This window comes from Melospiza georgiana, chromosome 28 (assembly GCF_028018845.1).
Source record: "Melospiza georgiana isolate bMelGeo1 chromosome 28, bMelGeo1.pri, whole genome shotgun sequence".
Classification (NCBI taxonomy): domain Eukaryota; kingdom Metazoa; phylum Chordata; class Aves; order Passeriformes; family Passerellidae; genus Melospiza; species Melospiza georgiana.
In genome coordinates this window covers 3810210-3835067 of record NC_080457.1, presented here as the reverse complement: position 1 = coordinate 3835067, position 24858 = coordinate 3810210, and the positions used below count along the sequence as shown (strand labels likewise).

General features: G+C 52.2%; 5 protein-coding genes and 2 gene segments (V, D, J or C); 5 read left to right on the top strand and 2 right to left on the bottom strand.

The window, feature by feature from the left end:
- Positions 1 to 2486: 2486 nt before the first annotated feature.
- Positions 2487 to 4749, bottom strand: LOC131094065 (olfactory receptor 6F1-like). Its single transcript, XM_058041535.1, has 2 exons — positions 4660 to 4749; positions 2487 to 3431 (listed from the first exon to the last, which is right to left on the bottom strand). Exons 1-2 carry the CDS (start codon positions 4747 to 4749, stop codon positions 2487 to 2489), a joined length of 1035 nt encoding a protein of 344 aa, XP_057897518.1.
- A 2354-nt stretch (positions 4750 to 7103) lies between these two features.
- On the bottom strand, positions 7104 to 7895 carry LOC131094023 (feather keratin Cos1-2-like). The gene is given in 3 exon segments (XM_058041490.1): positions 7104 to 7430; positions 7765 to 7830; positions 7833 to 7895. Coding segments are annotated over 3 exon segments (456 nt in total).
- A 4314-nt stretch (positions 7896 to 12209) lies between these two features.
- LOC131094022 (uncharacterized) lies at positions 12210 to 13503 on the top strand. Its single transcript, XM_058041489.1, is given in 4 exon segments — positions 12210 to 12261; positions 12719 to 13011; positions 13013 to 13071; positions 13155 to 13503. Coding segments are annotated over 4 exon segments (753 nt in total).
- Positions 13504 to 14904: 1401 nt separating this feature from the next.
- LOC131094021 (T cell receptor alpha variable 1-1-like) lies at positions 14905 to 16796 on the top strand. The segment is given in 3 exon segments: positions 14905 to 14953; positions 15825 to 16120; positions 16704 to 16796. Coding segments are annotated over 3 exon segments (438 nt in total).
- A 114-nt stretch (positions 16797 to 16910) lies between these two features.
- On the top strand, positions 16911 to 18283 carry LOC131094020 (T cell receptor alpha variable 4-like). The segment is given in 3 exon segments: positions 16911 to 16962; positions 17419 to 17766; positions 18233 to 18283. Coding segments are annotated over 3 exon segments (451 nt in total).
- A 1122-nt stretch (positions 18284 to 19405) lies between these two features.
- Positions 19406 to 23119, top strand: LOC131094019 (uncharacterized). Its single transcript, XM_058041487.1, is given in 7 exon segments — positions 19406 to 19454; positions 20303 to 20598; positions 21088 to 21124; positions 21170 to 21462; positions 21464 to 21512; positions 22825 to 22941; positions 23007 to 23119. Coding segments are annotated over 7 exon segments (954 nt in total).
- A 214-nt stretch (positions 23120 to 23333) lies between these two features.
- LOC131094071 (M1-specific T cell receptor alpha chain-like) overlaps positions 23334 to 24858 on the top strand; it is a 244243-nt gene continuing 242718 nt past the window's right edge. The window contains exons 1-2 of the mRNA XM_058041543.1: positions 23334 to 23382; positions 24227 to 24522. Coding sequence (XP_057897526.1) covers positions 23334 to 23382; positions 24227 to 24522 — 345 coding nt within the window. The remainder of the gene's footprint in view (positions 23383 to 24226; positions 24523 to 24858) is intronic.

Genomic DNA, 24858 nt, shown 5'->3' with positions numbered 1-24858 from the left:
TGAACTCTCTCTTTTTTACAAGGGCATGGGGTGACAGGACAAGGGGGAATGGCTTCTCACTGAAACAGAATAGATTTGTACTAGTTATTAAGAAAAAATTCTTCCCTCTGAGAGTGGTGAGGCCCTGTACATGTTGTTTAGAGAAGATCTGGCTGCCCCATCTCTGGAAGTGGATGCTGTGGTGAAGCACATATTCATGTGATTTTCACAGTTGCTTCTAGATCCAGGGATTTTAATGATAAAAACTGTCCAATAAACCTGACTTGGGGCAGACGTATTGGAGGCTACACCATTAACAAGCCAAACAAGCCTTGTCAATGTTCTCTGCTTACAGTAACACTGCAATTCTCAGAGCGAGTAGCCTGCTGGCTCTTCTTACTGTTTCATCTCCATGGGCCTCCACTGATGGCCACAGCTGGAGAATGAGGCCTTTGGTAGGAAGCACAATTGCTCTTATGGTTTTGACATTGTGGCAGAAGCCCAAGTTGGGAAGGGCTCTTCCTTACCCTGCATCAGCAAGTGGAAAACAGCCACCAGCCAGGCTCTGGACAAGATTCTTCCTGCACTCATCCACTGCCAGAGAGTGGTCCCACTCTTTTTCATGTCTCTCCTTTTCAGGGAAATCACCAGTGCTGGAGGGAGCTCCCATGTTCCTGAGTCTGTGCCAGTTTCTCTGTCCAGCAGCTGGTAACATCTCAGTGACCTCCTCTCCTCCCATGAGCTAAAGGAATGATTTGGGGACCTATTTCTGGACAACCCCACTACAGCACTTCTTATGGAAACTCAGCTCAAGGGTGCTGAGTTTCCAGATGGATCCCACCCTTTAAATTGGAATCTGTTGCTCATGGAGCATCATCCCCTCTGCCCAAGAAACCTCAGGGTACTCATTTGTGTTTCTGCTGCTGTTCCAGCATAGCCTGCCTCTCCCAAGTGACAAGGGTCTCTTCTGACAGCCCTGTGTGAGGCTTTGAATGCTGCTGTTTATCTCAGAGGGCTCTAAGCAGTGTTGATGAGGAATTCACAGCAGGTCTCAGTGTCCTGCACTCTGCTGTATATGGGATGTCTTGGACATTTCAGATCCTGCCGTTTGTTGCTTTCCAGGACTGTAGAGGGATTCAACACTCCAAACACACAATTCTTTCCAAAATGCATCATTCCTAGGCAGAAATGACAAGCAGTGGTGTCTGTCTGAGGATAAATCCAGTCTCAGACTCTTTCTGCTGTCCCAGGCATTTTCCCAAATGCCATTGAAAAAGAGCACAGCCGACAAAGAGTGGGAATCTGCCTGTGCCTTGGGCAGTGATGCCTGGGCCTGGACTAAGTGCCAAGTGCCCAGGTGGATGCAGGAGGTTTGGGAATTTCCCCCAGAAGTGCCATTGCTTCTAGAAGGGAGGAGTAAATGTTCAGTTCAGACTCAATCATCTCAATTGGAGAGCTCTATGCTCAGGTGAAATTAACCCTACACTTTCCGTAAAGGTGTGTTTACCATGATGAGCTGATCCCTTCTCATTATGAAGTGGTTACATGGACTATCCTCACTGTCAGTGTGCCAAAAGAAAAGCTTTGAGAACATGGTTAATCTGTTCTGAAATTAAAATTGGGAGGGGAAAAGCAAGTGCTGTTTGGAAGTGCTAATGTCCTCCCAATGGGTGTAAAGAGAGACTTGCTTCCCAGCCAGCCTTCCACAGCTCTGCACTTTGAGTGCTTTGCCAATCACATTAAAGTTTTTCCACAACAAAGCCCAAAATGGGTGGAACAATGTACTGCTAAAAATGATGTGGGGTTTTAGATGTGGAAATGCCCTGACACATCTAGAATGAAGCACGCAGTTTTGTGTAATTTTAATTAAAAATAAGAGAGTAGATTCAGATACTAAGGAGAGGAAAGAAGAGGAATTATGCAAATTTTGTTTGCAGTCTTATGCTAGGAAAAAATGGCTATAAGTAGAGATGTCAGACCTTGCCAAATTTTATCTTGAATTAGAGTATGATTTATGATGAAATAGCTACAAGAATATGATGAAATAGCTACAAGAATGTGGCATAGATACATCACAAAACATCAGGCTAAATGGAGAAAAACATGTCTACTTCCTAAAGCAATGTTTCCTAAAGTTCCTGGGATTTCTTTAGGAGATTCATGCAAACCCTGACAAAATTGAGCACCTGGCAAACTGGGGTAGAAACCTGTGGGAGTACCACTCCTCCAGCTGTTTTTATTTGTGACCCTTTCCAAGCACAGCACTTTAAAGGGCTGGGAGACATTCTGAATTACCTGAGAATGAACAGAGAGTGGTGGGAGAGCAGAACTGAGGCTCAGCCAAGCCAGAAATGGCTGTAAGGTGATATGAGCTCATTGGTGGCTTCTCAGTGCCTGGGATGCCCACACAGACCTACACTTCAGAGGGGATCTTCTGCAGAGCAGAAGTCATGGGAGGGCAGGGATGAATCTGTTTGTTCAACTGATGCCCTGTGAAAAAAGCCACTTCACTTTTTCTGGAAAGCTCGTCCCAGAGCGAGCTTCACCTCTTTGTTTCTGAGTGTGTAAATGAAGGGGTTCAGCAAAGGAGTTACCACTGTGTTAAAGGTATTCACGATTTTGTTCACATCCAGGGAGTTCTGGGCTGATGGTTTGACGTACAGGAACATGGTGGAGCCATACCAGATGGTGACAACACTGAGATGGGCAGAGCAGGTGGAAAAGGCCTTTTTCCGGCCATGGCCTGACTGGATCCTCATGATGGAGGAGATGATGTACATGTAGGACACCAAGGTGACCACACAGGAGGCCACCACAACAATTATGGAGACCAGGAAGGTTGCCAGCTCCACAGGCCACGTATCGCTGCAGGAGAGGGCAAGGCAGGAATCTATATCGCATAGAAAATGATTGATGACATCTGGCCCACAGAAAGTCAGCCTGGATGTCAGAAAGGCCAGCAGGGAAATGGCCAAAAATCCTCCCAGCCAGGAGCTGAGTGCCAGCTGGACAGAGAGGATGCTGCTCATGAGGGAGCTGTACCTCAGGGGGCAGCAAATGGCCAGGTAGCGGTCATAGGCCATGACAGACAGGAGAAAACACTCAGTGGAGCCTAGAGAGAGAAGAAAGAACAACTGGAGGATGCAGACACTGAAGGAGATGGTCTGGCTAGTCCCCAGCATGACTCCTATGGCTTTGGGAACAACACCCGTAGTGTACCAGATCTCCAGGAAGGAGAGATTACACAGAAAAAAGTACATTGGGGTGTGTAGGTTGCTGCTTCTCCACACAAGGGCGATGATGGATGCATTACCTATCACTGTCAGGGTGTACATCAGTGCAAACACCACCACAAAGGAGACTCGGAATTGCCATGTCCCTGGGAAGCCAAGAAGGATGAATTCTTTTACACTTGTCCTATTTGCCATGTCCTTCCGAGTGCTGAGGTCTGTCTGGAAAGAAAGAAAAGTTTCTGTGAAAGTTTGCATGCTACAAGTAGTGAAAAAAAATCACCATCCCCAAAAAAGCAGTTGGTGCACAGCGTGGGAAAATGGCACTTTTCCTATGTTAAAATTTTCATAGAAATCCTCCCCTGATGAAACACAACTAGATCTAACCCTGAAAATCAGGTGTACCCCAACAAATGAACAATTGGAGAAGTATTTTTTTAGATTGTGCATCTCCTTTACAGCATGGGGAATGTAGTCACTTCTGTGAGATGAGAATCCCACTTAGAAAAATATGGACACCAGGCTGAGGCACTCCAGCTATGGAAAAAGCTCTTACAAGTAGAAAGGAAAAAGGCAGGAAAAGCTGTCTACAAATAGGAAGGCAATAACATAACTTGTAGTCTCCAAGGCAGGCAATACTGAGGTGTGGTTTCATCAAATGAGAAATACAAATACTATCATGATACTGTGACACTGCAAGAGATTTTCTCACCTCTTCTATGTCAGTTTATTACAAGGGATTGAGATTGAAATGCAGCCACACAGGGCAGCAGATTGGTATGCCAGGTCTCCTATATTTGTTTTTTTCTAAGTCTCAGCACAGGAAGCTTTTGCAAATGCCTCCATTTCCCTCACTGGTGTCTACTTCTCAGAATCACTACTCGGGGTGTGATCCACCTCTTTGCAATTTTGCCATTTCAGAGTCAGAGGAAGGATTTCTGCTGACTAAGCTGAAATAAAATACTCGTATCTCAGCTCCTCAGCTTACCCCCCCTTACTTCTTTCTTCACAAAGAAAAAGCATGAGGGAGACATGGCTCATTTTGTCTTAAAAGCATGGCTAAAAGCTCTCAAGAAGTGCCAGGTTGTCTCTGAGGTCTAAGGCAGGAGTCTAGTAAGCACCTGGGTATTAGACATCTCAACTCAGTGACTGAAGGCAAAATCCTCTGAGTTGAATCCCGTTAAAGGTAGCTCTGCTGAACTGTTGCTGCAGACAAGGGAAAATTCTTGATTAGTTCTCTAGAGAGAACATATTTTTCAGGTGGATGTGGAAGACAGTTGCACTAAATCACCACCTGAATCATCCTTTTCTCTCCTATCTTCCTCCCCAGCAATATATACTAAAAATCTCATCTACTTAAAGAGTAAAGAAGTCTCCCTTAAACCAGCTCTCCTTAAACATGCAAGGTATTGGAAATCTGTGCCACAGGCCTTGGGCAGGCTTCACTCACCAGATTTGCCAGTGGAAATGATCCAAATGACATTTTTTCATGCACCATCCTCCCAAGGTAGCCATGGTCCCCTTGGCTAATGGAGAGCATTGCAAAGATTTATTGTAGATTTATTGTGGGGAACTCTGGATTCAGGTGAAGGTGTGTGGACAAGCAGCTCTCCCCTTGCTGACTCACTTCAAGCTGATGGCATCTGCCTGACCTGGTTTCCTCTCCATCCAGTAGGATCTGACAGCTTCCACTCCTGATCTTCTTCCCTCTCACTGCCACCACTGTAATTCCACTAAAGGAAGCTCTGTGTGCACACGCACAAAGTGTAAACTCTCTTCATATAATGAGATCATGCACCAGAGAGTCGCCAACACCATTAGCATAAGAACATCCCCACACCCACCTCATTAACACAATGAAGCTCCAGATGGCCACACCTTGGAGACTGTTTTCTCTTTTCCCTCTGGTGTGCTCCAGGGAATTTGACCTCTGGGAGGCCTTATGGGCTTGTCAGAGATGAATGGTACTCTCTCTTCACACAGGCCAATTAAAGAACAGCAATGCAATTCCCTAAGCGGCTGCTAGGCTGGGTGTTTGCCTCCTAGCTGCAACTGTGGTATGAGAACCTTGTGAGGAACTCAGCTGGCATGGGGATGTCTGAAATAGTCATGTTCCTTGTCAGGAACTCAGCTGGTATGGAGATGTGTGAAATAGTCATGTTCCAAGAGGCTGGGGTCAAGCATTTGGTGCTGGGTACTCAGGGGGTCGTGAAACCTTCAGGGTGAAAACTAAAGGCAACTCTGGGCACATGAATACAGAGACAGTAAGGTACAGGACTCACCTACCTCATTTCAGAGCCTTTAAATGCAGTTAAGGCCTCTGTCTTCAGCTTTAACTGAAGAATTAAGATCTAAGTTCAAAATCAGACAAGACATTAGTAGAGGAAAATTGATTTCCCCTGACTCCAGAAAAGGTGTCTTCTATTGAGGTACTCATCTCTGCTCCATTCATCAGCTGAGAGAAATAGGCACCCTCAAGCCTTAGCTCAACCCTTACAAGAAATGATCCCTTACAGATCAGGCAATACAGGCCTTACAGACACCTATTTTTCTTCTGCTGGCACTCAAGACAAACTGGTTAGCTGGCTTAGACCACACACTTCTCATCCTCTAGACATCTTGAGTTAGATTGACCTCCAGAGAGTCTGTCTGCACTGTCCAGGACCACCACACAGGTGTTGGACTTGGCAGAGACTTTTCTGCAAGTCCTGTGTCCCAGGCTTCAGCGTGGTTGAGAGAAAACAGACCGGCACTTGGTTTGAGGTGGAGATGCAGCTAATGGAGAAAAGTTCTCAGCTTGAATCTATTTGCTGACCATGAAGCTATTTATCTGCTATTTATAACCTGCTATTTATCTGTCCTACCCATGGAAATGGATGTGGGGTTTAGCCATGGGGTGGAGGTGCTGGAGTCTGTGGGTTCACCTGTGATTGCTTAATGAAGCAAGCCATGCACACATGACCAGGAATGCAGGCCCTGCTGTGAGCTTGTCCTACTTGGGTTGTTCAGAGGGGCCACCATTGGTCAGCTGCAGGATTTGTGTCTACAGAAAGATGATTCTTGCCATTTCCTGGCACACCTGCTTTGCTTTGGGATGGGGTAAGTCCCCCGGGTGGCCTGATGTCCCACCAGTGACTGGGAAGAGTCTACAGAGTCTCCTGAAGATGGGTTGTACTCCCCATCTGCAGGACATGCTCTGAGACCAAGGAGTCATAGCTGAGCAGAAATGTCGGAAGGCTGAGCCTGATCCCTGCTGTCTGTGGAGAAGTCAGGGATGTCTTCCTTATCTCCAAGGGACAGTGCCTGAATGGGCCCCACTTCTGTGTTTCCCACCCTCCCTTCCTCTGGGAATAATCAATACTTTTGTCCCCACCTTTTCCTCTACCACCCATGGCGACACCTTTTGGTCAGAACAACTAGAGACAAGGACACCAAAAAAGGATTACATGGAGGCTGAGGATGAGATGCAGAAAGCTTTATTGTCATTGAAGTGGGAAATTAGTTCCCTTACAGAGGAGGCTACTGGTGGTGGTGGTGAGAGACCACATGCAACTGCAGCAAGTCTGGGCCCACTTTGGCACAGACACTGGAGAGCCACTGGAGAGCCAAGGGGATATCCATCTGCCTGGCCTACAGCAGGCAGGGGTTAGAAGATCCCCCAGAGAGGCTCTGAAAGTCTTACAGTCCAGAAGTATGGAAGACAAGAGAGAGGTGGAAGAGAAAGGCAGCGAAAGCAAACACTGGCCATGGTTTCAGAGAGCCCCACCAGCCCTCCTTCAGAAGGGCAGCACTGGTTTCTCAGCACCTCTGAATCTGATGGCCAGGAGCTCTGTCCTCAGTCCAGCATCAGCTTCTGGGTTCCTGGGGTTCCTCGTGAGGGCTGCACCAGTGGCTTTAGCAGGGACGGCATCTGCTGCCACCGTAGCGGTTGGTGATGCAGGAGAGGTCAAAGCCCCCAGAATTGATGGGCACTCCCTCAGAGCTGAGGATGTTGCCAACAGCAGCAGAGCTGGAGGATCCCACCACGGTGTTCTGTGGGAAGGAGCTGAGGATGGGCCCAGGCAGGGTCACCACCACGGGCGAGGGCTGGATGAACACGGTGGAGTCCTGGCACTGCCTGACACAGGGCTCATTGCAGCTGCTGCCCAGCGGGGTGGGCCCACAGGGCTGGCAGGGCTGGCACCGGGGGTAGCAGGACATGGCTTGGGGCTGCAGGTGCACCTGGGAGAGAGGGAAGGGAAGGAAGCAGAGCACAGGCACATGTGAGGAGCCATCAGCCATGAATCCATCATCCTGCCGCAAGAATTGCAATGGTACCTGCTTAAGCCAGAAGGGAGAAACTGGGCAGTAAGAGAAAGGAGTTTTCAGCCTCATCCTGACACAGTTCTACAAAGTGTCACAATATTTCTTCAATAAAGAGCTCCCTCAGCCAAATCCTTGACATCTTAGTTATTCTCTGACCCCTCAGCAGCAGCAGCAGTAAGACTTCTCACAGGCTATAGGAACATGCATCTCCTTCTCCAGAAAAGGACAGGGGAAAGGGCTTTGGACTCACCTGGATCCCAAGAAGGAGGCAGGAGAAGTGGATGAGAGAGCGTGAATTCAGGCTGGCTTTTATAGTCACTCTGAGTTGCCCCAGGCCCAGAGGTGGCTTCTATGAAAGTGATAATTTCTTAAGGTGCTCATGATGTATGGAAAACATCCCAGCTAATGACATGGGCTGGGTGCTTGTTTTCCGTGTTGCCACCTTTTCATTTCCTGGCTTATTCATAGACATTTCTTCATGGAGGCTTCTTCTGAGTGCTGAGATTGAGATGCCTCAGGATTTCCAGGGCAGGAATGTGTCAGTGTCTGCAGAATCCTCCACTCAAGTGCTGGATGGGGGCATGCAGGGAAATGAAGTTAGCCTGGAGTTCGCTGGTGGTGTTGCCTGTGGCTTTGTTGATTGCAAGGGATGTAGATGCTCCCAGGGCTTCAAACCTTGACTGGTCACCCAAAGATATGCCATGATATCATTGCAAAATTATATGATATGCCATGTCTCTTTCCTCCATGCCTCACAACTTGCTCCACTGTTTGTTTTCAGAATCTCAGGCATTTGGGCTGCAGTGTTGGGTTTCATTCTCTTGCTCCTAAAGCTCTCCTGTTGTCCTCCCAAGGTGGGAGAATCCTCAAGTCATCTGGGCAATGTGAGCCAGTGCTTGGGTCACCCTCAACACTAAGAAAAACTTTCCTATATTTCACACCAGTGTTCCAGCCTGTGCTTGTGTCCTGTGGTCCCATCACTGGACCCCTCAGAGAAGTGCCTGGCTCTGTTTGCCTTGCACCCTGTGGATTTGGGCTGCTTGGCAAGGTTTTGGTTTTGGGGGAGCCAACACCAGATGGATTTAAGACTTATGCACCACTGACCAAGGCTGAGCTCATCAGTGATGGTGGAAGCATCTCTGGAATAACACGTTTAGGAAGGGAGAAAAAACCTATTGTGGAAGCCAGAAGAGAGGGGAGGGAAGAGGTGAGAGAAACAACCCTCAGTGAAGGATCTCAGTGAAGAGGGCAGGTAGGTGCTCCAGGTGATCCCATGCTGGATCAGGCTCCTGTCAGGAGCTGTGTCTATATGAGCGACAGACCTGTGCTAGCACAGGTTTGCAAGCAGGACTTGTGAAGAACTGTAGCCCATGTGGAAAACTCACATTGGAGAAGTTTTGGGGGTACTGTCTCCCATGGGGCATAGGGCAAGTATGTGAGAGTTTCTTCTCCTAAGGACAAAAGAGCCACAGAAACATGTTGAACTGACCACAACTCCAAATCCCTATCATTTGGAGAGGAGAAAATTAGCAGTGAAGTTGAGCTGAAGAAGGGGGGAGCAGTGGAGGGGAAGGTGGTTTTAGATTTTAGGTTTATTTCTCATTTAGGTTTATTTCTCATTACCCTACACTGACTGGATTGCAATAAATCAAATTAATTTCCCCTATCTGAGTTGGGTTTTCCCATGAGGGTGATTGATGAGTGATCTTCCCTGTCCTTATCTTGACCCAGAAGCCTCTTGTATTTTCTCTCTTCTGTCCAGCTGAGGAGAGAAAGAGATGGAACAGAACCGTCATAGAAGACCACTGGAATCAGTTGGGTGGTCCATTGAGGTGAGATCTCCTTTTAGAGAAAGCAGGGAAGGAGAAAGGGTTTCAGACTGACCTGATTCCCAAGGAGATGGAGGCAAGAGAAGGGGATGAGAGAGAAAAGAGCTGGGCTGGCTTTCACCATGGACCTTTACTGACTCAGGTTGCCAGAGGTATCCCTTCTGGAGGTGATCATTTTCTGACAAATTCATCTTGAATGCAAACCATCTCATTTAATGCTGTGAGCTGTGGTTTGGCTTCTTAAATTGCTGTGTTTTCACTTCCTGCTTTATTTCTGGCACATTCCTCAATGAAGGCATCTTTTGCATGACAAGATGAGAGGCCCAAGCATTTCTGCATCAAAACACATCAGCGTCAGCACAAGACTCACGCCACACGCTGCAGGAGTCCATTAAAGGTAAATTATGTCAGTCTGGGTCACTCCATTGGGATCTCAGGGGCCTTGGTCTCAAAGAAGTGGCCTTGTTCCTGGGTTTGACTGTATCCCCCCAAACGCAGAGCCCAGGACAATTCAGGTGGCTGGCTTTGCCTTCTCCTGTCATGCACCAGGGGTACAGAAAGGGGGAGAAAAGGTGGAAGGTTTCACTCAGCTGTCAGAAGGGAAGGCAAATGGCATAATAAAGGGGCTTCCAAGGACAAAGGTGACAAAAGGAAGAGTAAGGAAAGTGTAGGACTGCTGCTGAGTGAGTGACACAGGATAGAGAAAAAGCTGAGGTGCTGAAGGCCTTCTTTGCCTCAGCCTTGAGGAACACCAGATGTACACTGGGGGTAAAGTCAGGATCAGGGAACACGCACCCCTGATAGAAGGAGATCAGGGCAGTGAATCCTTAGCAAACTGCACATATTTAGGCTTTGTTGGAATGTGGTAAGGGAACTGGCTCCTGTCATGGCCAGGTCACTCTTGGTTACCCTCAGCTGAGGATGGTGACTGGATACTGGAGCAAAGCAAATGCCACTTGTGTCTTCAAAAAGGGAAAAAAGGAGAACCCAGGGAGCTACAACTTCCCAGCCTCACCTTAGCCACTTAGAAGGTGATAGAGCAGCTTGTCCTGGAAAGCTCTCCTAATCAAGGCATGTCAGGGGTGAGGAAGTCACCAGGGACAGGTCAGTGTGACTTCACCAAGAGGAAGTTATGCCTGATCTTCTTGACAAAGTGCTGTGGTGATGTGACTGAATGGTGAGGAAGAAAGAATGGTGGGTCTTCTCTACCTGGATGTGAGCAAAGCCTTTGACATTTTGTGTGGATTCCTGTAGGAGCCTCACAGAGAAGCTGATGTTGGCTGAGCAGACAGTGAGGTAGAATGAAAACTTACTGGCCAGGCACAGGGATCAGTGATCAGCTGCACAAAATAAAGTTGGACACCAGTGACTGGTGGTGCATCCAAATGGTCAGGACTTGATGGGTCCTGTTTATCAACTTCCCTGGTGATGTGGTTGATAGGACAGAGTGGACCCTCAGCAGGTTTGCAGACAACACCAAACTGGGAAGAGAGGTTTATGCATCAGAGAGAGTCAGGCCAGCATCCAGAGGGACCTCAGTAAACAGGAGAAATGTGCTGATGGGAAACTCATGCAATTGAAAAGGGAAAGTGCAAATTCCCTTGTGCCAAAGAAGTCCAACTGTATCCCCAGTTCCACTGCACCAGGTGTTGCCAGGAGCTCAAGAGAGGTGACAGCCAGGAGCTCAAGAATGGTGACTGCTCTCCTTTATGCAGCACTTGGGGGGGAAAACAGCTGCAGTGGCCTCCTCTGCTGCCCTTCCTCTGTGACCGTATTGGTGAAAAAAGTGATCAGTAAGAGAGGGGTAAGGTGAGTGGAAAATTGTCTGGCCTACCAGGCCCAAAGAGTTGTGGCCATTGATCCAAACCTAAGTTGGCAGACAGCTCTGGGGTCTCTCAGGGATCAGCAGTGTTGCATGTTACCATGAATGTTGTGAATAGTGGGAAGGAGGACACTCTCCACAAGATTGGTGGTCACATTGAATAACCAAGAACAGGCAGTGAACCGGCCTCCGTTGCCCAAGCTGTTCCCAAAAAATCCTGGAACCACCTGTGGAAAGGAAACAAGGAATAAAGACTAGACTCTGGAAGTTCTCTGCAACAGGAGACTCAGCTGCAAACAGCTGCTGGAACATGGGGCTTTCAGCATCCTCACTGCCATCTGCAGAAAATCCCTGGCTGCTGTTTCCAGACTCTGAGCACAGAGACAGCTCGGGGAAGCTGCTCCATCTCCTGGTTCAGGCTCCTCTTGCTGCCTCAGGCTGCAGCTGGAGCTGTGCCGGCTGATTCTCGCTGGGATGTCCTTGCTGGAGGAGGGGGAGAGTCCATTTGCCAGGACACCAAGGTGTGTCTGTGCACAGCCCGAGTGCTCTGAGACAGCCCGAGCGGCGCCAGGGCTGGGCTCAGCCCCGAGGCGGAGCTGGGGGCGATGGAGGGAGAGGAGAGGAGAGGAGAGGAGAGGAGAGGAGAGGAGAGGAGAGGAGAGGAGAGGAGAGGAGAGGAGAGGAGAGGAGAGGAGAGGAGAGGAGAGGAGAGGAGAGGAGAGGAGAGGAGAGGAGAGGAGAGGAGAGGAGAGGAGAGGAGAGGAGAGGAGAGGAGAGGAGAGGAGAGGAGAGGAGAGGAGAGGAGAGGAGAGGAGAGGAGAGGAGAGGAGAGGAGAGGAGAGGAGAGGAGAGGAGAGGAGAGGAGAGGAGAGGAGAGGAGAGGAGAGGAGAGGAGAGGAGAGGAGAGGAGAGGAGAGGAGAGGAGAGGAGAGGAGAGGAGAGGAGAGGAGAGGAGAGGAGAGGAGAGGAGAGGAGAGGAGGCGGCACAGTCAGAGCACAGAGCCGGGGCTCAGGGACACAGCGGGGCTCGGCAGGAGCGGCGGCATGCGGCGGGGTCGGGGCACGGGGCTGGCGGCGCTGGCCGCGCTGATCATCGGTGCGTGGGGATGGGGTGATCCCGGAGGCGCCCGGAGGTTGCCGTCCTGCCCGGCTTCTGCACAAACCTTTCCCGAGAGCTGTTCTCCCGTTCATCCCTCCCTCTTCTTCATCCTAAACTTCAATTCTATGCCAAAACCTGCACAAACATTCCTTCTTTATAACACATAAAGTCAGTCCTTACCCCCTTCTAATATTCTTCTAGTCTTTTTCTGCCTTATCTCACATCCTCCTGTTCTCCCGTGGCTCTCCGAATCCTTCTGTCATTCACACATTCATCTCCCCACAAGCGATTAATTGACACGTGCATTCCTACATATCTCCATGACATATTCTGGGAACTGTTTTCCTCCTCATCTCTCTGTGTTCCTGGCTGCTTTTGCGGGCTTTGTTCTGGGGATTGGCAGAGATGGGTAGGAAGTAGGAGTTAAAGTTGGTTCCTTTTTTCTCCCCGGCAGTGGCTGCAGTCAGAGCCCAGGTACATCAGGAGCCATTCCTGGAGACCACCGAGGGCACCGGCATCAACATCACCTGCTCACATACCAAAATCCAACCCACTGACTGGATCCAGTGGTACCGTCAGCTCCCTGGCCAAGGACCTGAACTCCTCGCACTCACTATGAAAGAGTCCAAAGAGCTGCCGGATGGTGCAGGACAGCTGTCGGTGTCGGCAGATCGGAGTTCGAGCTGGCTGTGGCTCGCTGAGCCCCGGCGCGGGGACGCGGCCGTGTATTACTGCGCGCTGGGGGCCACGGGCAGAGGAGCCGGGGCTGCGGCCGGGCACGAACCGCGGCGGGCGGGGCCGGGCGGGGCCAGCAGGGGGCGCTGCCGCTCCGCCCGCCGGGGCCGCCGAGCCCCGCTCGTCCCGGGCTGCTGGGCCGGCACCGCCACCAGAACCGACACCGGCACCGGCACTGGGACCGGCACCGGCACTGGCAATGGACATCGGTACCGATCCCTCAATGGGACCGGGATCGAAACCACCATCGACACCGGCACCGTCATTGACCCGAGCGGGGCCAGCAGGGGGCGCTGCCGCTCCGCCCGCCGGGCCCCAGGGCCGCGCCTCCGCAGCTCCTTCCTCTGCCCCGAGCCCACAGCAGCGACACCGCACATCCCCAAACACGCCTCCCGCACGCCTCACAACCGCCCACAACCTGATCTCACACAACCCCCACACACACAGTCTGGCCCAGCTCCGGCTGCTCCTTGGGAGCGCCAGGACTGGGAGCTGACAAAGTAGCAGAACCGACGGGCACACAGGGGCTCATTCATGGAGTGCTGTCAGGTCAATAGGTCAGTGCCTGAGAGGTGTTTGCATTGAGGTGACAAAAAAATGTCTGTCTCTGCAGAAATGTCTCTGTTCCACACTGCAAGCTGAATTCTCACCTGGCTGTGTAAGGCAGGTGTACTTTCAATGCCGCCGGAGCATGGAATTCACTTCTCTACATTTTGTTCTCATTCTCAGATGTCCACAAACATCCATGAATGTGCATTCAGCATCTTCCTGAAAGAGTAGAACATGCGAGAGGGAAAACAATAAATCGGTTGGAGCAGAGGAGCACTTCATATCATTGAAGGGCTTGCTTATACCAACCCTCCCCCTGAACTCGACTTGCCCCTTTCCCTTCACTTCAGTAACCTATTAAACATCCAGAAGAACAAATGCCAGGAATTAGCAGCGCAGCAAGCACTGCAGGGAGACAACACTTGAAAGACTGAACTCCACTTGAAGTGTCCCCCCAGAGAGTTGCTCTAGAGACCCCATTTCCTTTGGGGACAGGAGCCTTTCAGCATCTTCAGAAACCCCTTGGGCTGAGCAAGTTCCTCTCAGGCCACAGTCAGGGCATGTAAAACCTGAGAGTGTCTGGTTCTCTAAGGCTCACATCAGGACCATTTTCCTTTCCAAGGAAAGGATAAAGAAAAGGGAAAGTGATGAACAAAGCACACAATGACACCAATCTTGCAGAAGGTGATAAGGGGAGAAAGAGAGAGCTCAGAGCTCCCCAGCTACTAATTGAGGGGCCATTAGGAAAGGGCTGTGAATTGGCTCAGGCAGAGCCTTGTCACTAACAAGAAGGGACAAGAGGAACATGAGGATGATGGAGGTTTGAGGGGGTCTTGTGGGGTTATAGAGCACCCAGCAAGGAATGCGTGTGAGGCTGTGCAGCCTCCAGCCATGGGGCTCTCCAAAAGCCATCAGGATTTGGAGATTAGCAATGACACCACAGAGCTGAGGACACCTCAGAAAGGTGAGAAACCTCAGCGAGGAAGAAGCCCCTGAGCTCCTGAATGCCCAGGCCTGGGTGTGCAGCAGAGCTGCCCATTGCAGCTGCGGAGCTGAGGACTCCACTGCGAGCTGAGCAGGAACAGCCCCTTCCCATCACTGATGCTCCAGGGGCACGGAATGCTGACAATGCCAATGGCTGAGGGAGCCTCGGGGGCTGCTGCTGGAGGAGCCAGAAACGCACAAGGAGCATTTCAGGCAGGCAAGGACAGGCCATGGCTCTGCCTGCTCCCGCCGCTGCTCCCTTTGCTCCCGCCGAGCGTCGTTTCCGCAGCTCTGTTCTCTCGGGGCTGGGACCTCCTTCCTGCCTCTGCCTCGCTCGGCAAACACTTGGTCACACAGCAGCTTGCTCTCGGCATGCAGCTCGCATATCTCATCCTCACCGTCTTCCTGGGACAGCTCCTGGGTAAGTCCTGGCTTTTCCCCAAGGCACCCCTGCTCTTCTTCTTCTTCTTCTTCCTTCACCCAGGATATCCTCACAAGCCAAATCAGGACCATGGGGGAAGTGGCAGTGAATAAAGGGGAAAGACCTTGAATAAAGGGTGAAAGAAAATCTGCTTTTCTGTGCGGTTTTGCAAGTGTTTCCTGAAGAAGCTCCTTAGTTTGTAAAGGAAAAGGGAAAGGAGAGAAGTGAAATCTCAGACTTTTCTGTCTCTTCTCTCACCTTCAATTCATCTGCCTCTGCCTCTCTCTTCTCATCCTCCTGCAGTCACTTCAACAGATCTCAGCTGTCTCTGCAATCGAGCACTCTTCCCATTTAGATGTAAATTCCCGCATTCTTTTTAATCTGCCCCGGGCACCTCACAGATTATCATGTCATTACATTATCAGGGCGTTCCATTCTGCCTCCAGGCTGACACAGCTCTGCCGCAGCTCCCCGTGTTCGCTGGCATGGACACAACCAGGGCTCCCTCTTCCCAAGCTCATCTTTGTGTGTGCTCAGGACCTTTCAGACATGAGAGCGATGGGGAAAGCAGGGTGAACCTTTCTGCTGTACCTCGCTGGGCACCTCAGGCAGCTGGAGGGATGCTGGTTCCAGCACACAAAGTTCAGGCATGGCAGCCTGTTCCCTGGTCCTTCAAGCAGAGGGAGCAGGAGCAGGGACACAGCCCAGCTCTCCTTTGGGTGATGCAGAGCAGAGAGCTCCGAACTCCTGCCCAAAATCTCTCAGGACTCTGCTCCAATGCAGGAGCTTTCTCCACCAGGGATTTCCATCCACTTCCATTTGCTTCCCATTGTCTTTCCCCGTGGAGCTGCTCATCATCACTTTCTTCCAGGCACCACGGGGCAGGACACGGTCACCCAGGAGGATGGACCAGTCTTGGTGAAGCAGGGACACCCCTTCCACACCACATGCAAATACCAAACCAGTAATTTTTATGGCTTGCTGTGGTACCAGCTGAGGAAAGGCCAAGCCCCAGAGCTCATCTCCTATCAAGGAGGGACTGGCTCCAAGCGCAGCGGCCGTTTCACCACGCAGCTGAACACCACGGGCAAATCCAGTGTCCTGCAGCTGGAGGAAGTGGAGCTCTCTGACTCTGCCTTGTACCTCTGTGCTCTGCAAGACACCCTGGTGCAGGGAGCTTCCTCAGCTGTGCAACAACCCAGGGCAGGGAGGGGATGTGTCAGTGCAAGGCTGAGCTTGGGAAAGGGACTCTGATCTCACCCTGATGCTCACCAGAATTTTCATCCACATATGTGTACAATCGTCTGATGGTTTTGACAGCATCCATGCCAGCACTTCCCTTAGGAAAAAGTTTTGAACTATTTTGACTCATTTCCATATTGTGCACTCTCTAAGGAAAGAGCCCTTGTGCTTGGGCCCTTGTCGTTCCACACTCCAGCCCTGCTGCTTTTGGCCCCCCGTGTCCTCAGCAGAGCCCAGCGCTGGTTTTGTGTCCCTGCCTGGTGTGCTCTCGGAGCAACCCCGTTTGCATGGACACACGTGAAGCACGGATTTGTCTGTGGCTCCACACTGGAGAGCACGATCCTGGATCCGTCTGTGTTTATCCGTGACCGGGAGGGAATTTCCTGACCGTTCCAGGAACACCGAGCACTGACCAGCACAGAGCAGCAGCTGCCCAGGCTCACAAACAGCGTGAGCGGGGCCGGCAGCCGCCCAGTGCAGGTGTGTGCAGGGTGGATCTGCTTCCCAGGCGGTGTCGCTGCTGTGTGCGATGGGACACAGCTGTCCCTTGTCCCTGGCCGTGCCAAAGGTCCCTGTGTCGCTGGTTGTGCCGGTGCCGTGAGAGGCTGGGGCTGAGGCGGCCGGGGCGGAGCTGGGGCGGCGCAGAGGATGCGGCACGGCCGCAGCAGAGCCGGGGCTCAGGGGCACAGCGGGGCTCGGCCGGCGGAGCGGCGGCATGCGGCGGGCTCGGGCCGCGGGGCTGCCGGCGCTGGTTGTGCTGCTGATCGGTGCGTAGGGCTGGGGTGATCCCGCAGGTGCCCGGAGGCTGCCGTCCTGTCTGGCCTCTGCACAGAGGTTCTCACGGAGAACTCTTCTCCCATTCATCCCTCCCTCTTCTCCATCCTAAACTTCAATTCTATGCCAAAACCTTCACAAACATTCCTTCTTTATAACTCATGAAATCACTCCTTCCCTCTTTCTAATATTCTTGCCTTTTTGTGCTTTCTCCCGAATCCGCCCATTCTTCACCTACTAGACCTATTCTTCTGTCATTCACGCATTCATCTCTCCATAAAACATTCATGGACACTTCCATTCCGACATATCTCCGTGGCATCCTATGGGAACTGTTTTCTTCCACATCTCTCGGTGTTCCTGACAGCTTCTGCAGGCTTCGTTCTGGGGATTGGCAGAGCTGGGTAGAAAGTAGGAGTTAAAGTTCGTTCCTTTTGTCTCCCTCGCAGTGGCTGCAGTCAGAGCCCAGGTGCAGCAGGAACCATTCCTGGAGACCACCGAGGGCACCAGCATCAACATCACCTGCTCACATCCCAAAATCCAGACCAATGACTGGATCCAGTGGTACCGTCAGCTCCCAGGCCAAGGACCTGAACTCCTCGCTCTCACTCTGAAAGATACCAAAGAGCTGCCGAATGGTGCAGGATCGCTGTCGGTGTCGGCAGATAGGCGTTCGAGCTGGCTGTGGCTCGCTGAGCCCCGGCGCGGGGACGCGGCCGTGTATTACTGCGCGCTGAGGGCCACGGGCAGAGGAGCCGGGGCTGCGGCCGGGCACGAACCGCGGCGGGCGGGGCCGGGCGGGGCCAGCAGGGGGCGCTGCCGCTCCGCCCGCCGGGGCCGCCGAGCCCCGCTCGTCCCGGGCTGCCGGGCCGCCCCTCCGCAGCTCCTTCCTCGGCCCCATGCCCGCAGCACCGACACCGCACAGCCCGGCACATCCCAAAACACGCCTCAAACCCGCACACAACCTGCGCTCACACAGTCCCCACACACAGACCGGCCTCTCCTCCGGCTGCTCCATGAGAGCACCCGGGATGGGAGCACAGCCGACGGGCACACAAGGGCTAATTTATGGAGAGCTGTCACGTCAGTAAGTCAGTGCCTGAGAGGTGTTTGCATTGAGGTGACAGAGAAATGCCTGTCTCTGCAGAAATATCTGTGTTCCATAATGCAAGTTGCATTCGCACCTGGCTGTGTAAGGCAGGTGCACTTTTAATGCCGCCTGAGGATGGAATTCACTTCTCTACATTTTGTTCTCATCCTCAGATGTCCACAGACATCCATGGATGTGCATTCAGCATCTTCCTGAAAGAGTAGAACATCCGAGAGGGAAAATAATAAATCGGTTGGAGTAGAGGAGCATTTAAAATCCCCTGAGGACACTGTCACACTCACCAGTCCCCCAAAACTGATTTATCCCCTTCCCTTCACACCGGTAACATCTCATATATAAGTAAAAGAAAATGCCAGGAATTAGCAGTGCTGCAAGTGTTGCAGGGAGACACATGACAGACTGAGCTCCACATGATGTTTCCCCCGACAGACATGCTCTAGAGACCCCATTTCCTTTGGGGACAGGAGCCTTTCAGCATCTTCAGACACTCCTTCGGCTGAGCAAGTTCATCTCAGGCCACAGTCAGGGCATGTGAAAGGAGAGAGTGCCTGGTTCTCTAAGGCTCACATCAGGACCATTTTCCTTTCCAAGGAAAGGATAAAGAAAAGGGAAAGTGATGAACAAAGCACACAATGAGGCAATTCTGGCAGTAGGTGATACGGGAAGAAAGACAGAGCTCAGAGCTCTCCAGCTTCTAATTGATGGGCCATTAGGAAAGGGCTGTGAATTGGCTCAGGCAGAGCCTTGTCACTGACAAGAAGGGACAAAAGGAACATGAGGATGATGCAGGTTTGAGGGGGTTGTTGTGGGGTTAGGGAGCACCCACCAAGGAATGCGTGTGAGCCTGTGCAGCCTCCAGGCATGGGGCTCTCCAACACCCATCAGGATTTGGAGATGAGCAATGACCAAAAAGAACTGAGGACACCTCAGAAACGTGAGAAACCTCAGCGGGGAAGAAATGCATGAGATACCAAATGTCCAGCCCTGGGTGTGCAGCAGAGCTGCCCATTGCAGCTGCGGAGCTGAGGACTCCACTGCGAGCTGAGCAGGAACAGCCCCTTCCCATCACTGATGCTCCAGGGGCACGGAATGCTCACAATGCCAATGGCTGAGGGAGCCTCGGGGGCTGCTGCTGGAGGAGCCAGAAACGCACAAGGAGCATTTCAGGCAGGCAAGGACAGGCCATGGCTCTGCCTGCCCCCGCCGCTGCTCCCTTTGCTCCCGCCGAGCGTCGTTCCGCAGCTCTGTTCTCTCGGGGCTGGGACCTCCTTCCTGCCTCTGCCTCGCTCGGCAAACACTTGGTCACTCAGCAGCTTGCTGTCGGCATGCAGCTCGCATATCTCATCCTCACCGTCTTCCTGGGACAGCTCCTGGGTAAGTCCTGGCTTTTCCCCAAGGCTCCCCTGTTCTTCTTCTTCTTCTTCCGCCGAGGATATCCTCAAAAGCCAAATCAGGACCATGAGGGAAGTGGCAGTGAATAAAGGGAAAAGGCTGAGAATAATCTGCTTCTCTTTGTGGTTTTGCAAGTGTTTCCTGAAGAAGCTATCCAATTTATAAAGGGAATGGGAAGAGAGAGAAACCTCTGTCCTTTCTATGTTATTTCTCTCGCCTTCAATCCATCTGCCTCTGCCTCTGTCTTCTCATCCTCCTGCAGTCACTTCAACAGATCTCAGCTGTCTCTACAACAGAGCACTCTTCCCATTTAGATGTAAATTCCCACATTCTGTCTAATCTGCCCCGGGCACCTCACAGATTTTCATGCCATTACATTATCACGGTGTTCCATTCTGCCTCCAGGCTGACACAGCTCTGCCACAGCTCCCCGTGTTCGCTGCCATGGACACAACCAGGGCTCCCTCTTCCCAAGCTCAGCTTTGTGTGTGCTCAGGAGCTTTCAGGCATGAGAGCGATGGGGAAAGCAGCATGAACCTTTCTGCTGTACCTCGCTGGGCACCTCAGGCAGCTGGAGGGATGCTGGTTCCAGCACAAAAAGTTCAGGCATGGCAGTCCGTTCCCTGGTCCTGTAAGCAGAGGGAGCAGGAGCAGGGACAGAGCCCAGCTCTCCTTTGGGTGATGCAGAGCAGAGAGCTCCGAACTCCTGCCCAAAATCTCTCAGGACTCCGCTCCAATGCAGGAGCTTTCTCCACCAGGGTTTTCCATCCACTTCCATTTGCTTCCCATTGTCTTTCCCCGTGGAGCTGCCCACCTTCACTTTCTTCCAGGCACCACGGGACAGGACACGGTCACCCAGGAATATGGACCAGTCTTGTTGAAGCAGGGACACCCCTTCCACACCACATGCGAATACCACACCAGTTATTTTACTGGCTTGCTGTGGTACCAGCTGAGGAAAGGCCAAGCCCCAGAGCTGATCTCCTATCAAGCAGGGGCTGGCTCCAAGCGCAGCGGCCGTTTCACCACACAGCTGAACACCACGGGCAAATCCAGTGTCCTGCAGCTGGAGGAAGTGGAGCTCTCTGACTCTGCCTTGTACCTCTGTGCTGTGCAAGACACCCTGGTGAAGGGAGCTTCCTCAGCTGTGCAACAACCCAGGGCAGGGAGGGGATGTGTCAGGGCAAGGCTGAGCTTGGGAAAGGGACTCTGATCTCACCCTGATGCTCACCAGAATTTCCATCCACATGTGTCTACAATCGTCTGATGCTTTTTGTAGCATCCATCCTAGCATTTCCCTTAGGAAAAAGTCTTGGACTATTTTGACTCATTTACATATTGTGTAGTCTCTACAGAAAGAAAAATACCCGCTCTCCTTGTCTGAGACGTTGTCCTTCCACAACTTCCACATTAAATCACTCCTTCTCTCTTTCTAATATTCTTGCCTTTTTGTTCTTTCTCCCGCATCCTCCCATTCTTCAGGGACTTCGCCTATTCTTCTATCATTCACGCATTCATCTCTCCATAAACCATTCATGCACACTTCGATTCCTACTTATCTCCGTAGCATCCTCTGGGAACTGTTTTCCTCCTCATCTCTCTGTGTTCCTGACAGCTTCTGCAGGCTTTATTCTGGGGATTGGCAGAGCTGGGTAGAAAGTAGGAGTTAAAGTTCGTTCCTTTTGTCTCCCTGGCAGTGGATGCAGTCAGAGCCCAGGTACATCAGGAGCCATTTCTGGAGACCACTGAGGGCACCGGCATCAACATCACCTGCTCACATACCAAAATCCAGACCCGTGATTGGATCCAGTGGTACCGTCTGCTCCCTGGCCAAGGACCTGAACTCCTCGCACTCACTATGAAAGAGTCCAAAGAGCTGCCGGGCAATGCAGGACAGCTGTCGGTGTCGGCAGATCGGAGTTCGAGCTGGCTGTGGCTCGCTGAGCCCCGGCGCGGGGACGCGGCCGTGTATTACTGCGCGCTGGGGGCCACGGGCAGAGGAGCCGGGGCTGCGGCCGGGCACGAACCGCGGCGGGCGGGGCCGGGCGGGGCCAGCAGGGGGCGCTGCCGCTCCGCCCGCCGGGGCCGCCGAGCCCCGCTCGTCCCGGGCTGCCGGGCCGGGGCCGCCACCAGAACCGACACCGGCACCAGAACTGACACCGGCACCGGTAATGGACGTTGATACCGATCCCTCAATGGGACCGGGATCGACACCACCATCGACACCAGAACCATGATTGACCCGAGCGGGGCCAGCAGGGGGCGCTGCCGCTCCGCCCGCCGGTCTCCCGGGGCGCGCGTCCGCAGCTCCTTCCTCTTCCCCCAGTCCGCAGCACCGACACCGCACAGCCCCTCATGGCTCCCAAGGCGCCTCACATCTGCCCACAACCTACCCTCACACAGTCCCCACACACAGACCGGCCTCACCTCTGGCTGGACCTTGAGAGCACCAGTGCTGGGAGCTGACAAAGCAGCAGAACCGACGGGCACACAGGGGCTAATCCATGAGGTGCTGTCAGGTCACAAAGTCAGCGCCTGAGAGGTGTTTGCATTGAGGTGACAAAGAAATCTCTGTCTCTGCAGAAAAGTCTGTGTTCCATAATGCAAGGTGAATTCTCACCTGGTTGTGTAAGGCAGGCGTGCTTTTAATGACACCTGATGGTGCAATTCACTTCTCTACATTTTGTTTTCATCCTCAGATGTCCACAAACACCCTTGGAGGAGCATTCAGCATATTCCTGAAACAATAGAATATCCGAGAGGGAAAACAAAAAATCGGTTGCAATAGAGGAGCATTTCAAATCCCCTGATGACACCGTCACACTCACCTGTCCCCCAAAACTGATTGGTACCGTTCCCTTCACATCAGTAACATCTCACATATACTGAAAAATAAAATGCCAGGATTTAACAATTCTGCAAGTGTTGGAGGAAGACACTCGAAAGACTGAGCTGCATAAGAAGTATTCCACCAGAGTCTTCCCCCATTTCCCTTGCGGACAGGAGCCTTTCAGCATGTTCAGAAACGCCTTGGGCTGAGCAAGTTCAGCTGAGGCCACAGTCAGGGCATATGAATGGCGAGTGTCTGGTTCCCTAAGGCTCACATCAGGACCATTTTCCTTTCCAAGGAAAGGATAAAGAAAAGGCAAAGTGATGAACAAAGCACACAATGACACCAATCTGGCAGTAGGTGATAAGGGGAGAAAGAGAGAGCTCAGAGATTACCAGCTTCTAATTGATGGGCCAGTAGTAAATTCTGTGAATAGGCTCAGGCTGACCTTTGTCACTGACAAGAAGGGACAAGAGGAACATGAGGATAATGGAGGTTTGAGGGGGTCTTGTGGGGTTATAGAGCACCCAGCAAGGAATGCGTGTGAGGCTGTGCAGCCTCCAGCCATGGGGCTCTCCAACACCCATCAGGATTTGGAGATTAGCAATGACACCACAGAGCTGAGGACACCTCAGAAAGGTGAGAAACCTCAGCGAGGAAGAAGCCCCTGAGCTCCTGAATGCCCAGGCCCGGGTGTGCAGCAGAGCTGCCCATTGCAGCTGCGGAGCTGAGGACTCCACTGCGAGCTGAGCAGGAACAGCCCCTTCCCATCACTGATGCTCCAGGGGCACGGAATGCTGACAATGCCAATGGCTGAGGGAGCCTCGGGGGCTGCTGCTGGAGGAGCCAGAAACGCACAAGGAGCATTTCAGGCAGGCAAGGACAGGCCATGGCTCTGCCTGCTCCCGCCGCTGCTCCCTTTGCTCCCGCCGAGCGTCGTTTCCGCAGCTCTGTTCTCTCGGGGCTGGGACCTCCTTCCTGCCTCTGCCTCGCTCGGCAAACACTTGGTCACTCAGCAGCTTGCTCTCGGCATGCAGCTCGCATATCTCATCCTCACCGTCTTCCTGGGACAGCTCCTGGGTAAGTCCTGGCTTTCCCCAAGCTCCCCTGTTCTTCGTCTTCTTCTTCCACCCAGGATATCCTCAAAAGCCAAATCAGGACCATGGGGAAAGTGGCAGTGAATAAAGGGAAAAGGCTGAGAATAATCTGCTTCTCTTTGTGGTTTTGCAAGTGTTTCCTGAAGAAGCTCCTTGGTTTGTAAAGGAAAAGGGAAAGGAGAGGAGTGAAACCTCAGACTTCTCTGTCTCTTCTCTCACATTCAATCCATCTGCCTCTGCCTCTCTCTTCTCATCCTCCTGCAGTCACTTCAAGAGATCTCAGCTGTCTCTGCAATCGAGCACTCTTCTCATTTAGATCTAAATTCCCACATTCTGCCTAACCTGCCCCGGGTACCTCACAGATTTTCATGCCATTACATTATCAGGGTGTTCCATTCTGCCTCCAGGCTGACACAGCTCTGCCACTGCTCCCCGTGTTCGCTGCCATGGACACAACCAGGGCTCCCTCTTCCCAAGCTCAGCTTTGTGTGTGCTCAGGAGCTTTCAGGCATGACAGCGATGTGGAAAGCAGGATGAACCTTTCTGCTGTACCTCGCTGGGCACCTCAGGCAGCTGGAGGGATGCTGGTTCCAGCACAAAACGTCCAGGCATGGCAGGATGTTTCCTGGGTGGCACAGGGATCAGGAGCAGGGGCACAGCCCAGCTCTTCTTTGGGTGATGCAGAGCAGAGAGCTCCGAACTCCTGCCCAAAATCTCTCAGGACACTGCTCCAATGCAGGAGCTTTCTCCACCAGGGTTTTCCATCCACTTCCATTTGCTTCCCATTGTCTTTCCCTGTGGAGCTGCTCACCATCACTTTCTTCCAGGCACCACGGGACAGGACACGGTCACCCAGGAACATGGACCAGTCTTGGTGAAGCAGGGACACCCCTTCCACACCACCTGCAAATACCACACCAGTAATTTTAGGGGATTGCTGTGGTACCAGCTGAGGAAAGGCGAAGCCCCAGAGCTGATCTCCTATCAAGCAGGGGCTGGCCCCAAGCGCAGCGGCCGTTTCACCACGCAGCTGAACACCACGGACAAATCCAGTGTCCTGCAGCTGGAGGAAGTGGAGCTCTCTGACTCTGCCTTGTACCTCTGTGCTGTGCAAGACACCCTGGTGCAGGGAGCTTCCTCAGCTGTGCAACAACCCAGGGCAGGGAGGGGATGTGTCAGGGCAAGGCTGAGCTTGGGAAAGGGACTCTGATCTCACCCTGATGCTCACCAGAATTTTCATCCACATGTGCGTACAATGGTCTGATGGTTTTTGTAGCATCCATGCTAGCACTTCGCTTGGGAAAATATTTCGGACAATTGTGACTTATCTCTGCATTTTGCAGTGCTAGTTAAAAAAGAAAAATATCCCATGTGCTTGGCTGGGACCTTGTCGTTCCACACTCCAGCCCTGCTGCTTTTGGCCCCACGTGTCCTCAGCAGAGCCCAGGGCTGGTTTTGT

Bases quoted from the DNA above. Each gene is read 5' to 3' on its own strand.
- LOC131094065 (XM_058041535.1), bottom strand. From the start codon at position 4,749: ATGCTCTCCATTAGCCAAGGGGACCATGGCTACCTTGGGAGGATGGTG. The intron at 3,432-4,659 runs GTGAGTGAAGCC...CTTTCTTTCCAG, and splicing joins CATTTCCACTGGCAAATCTG to ACAGACCTCAGCACTCGGAA.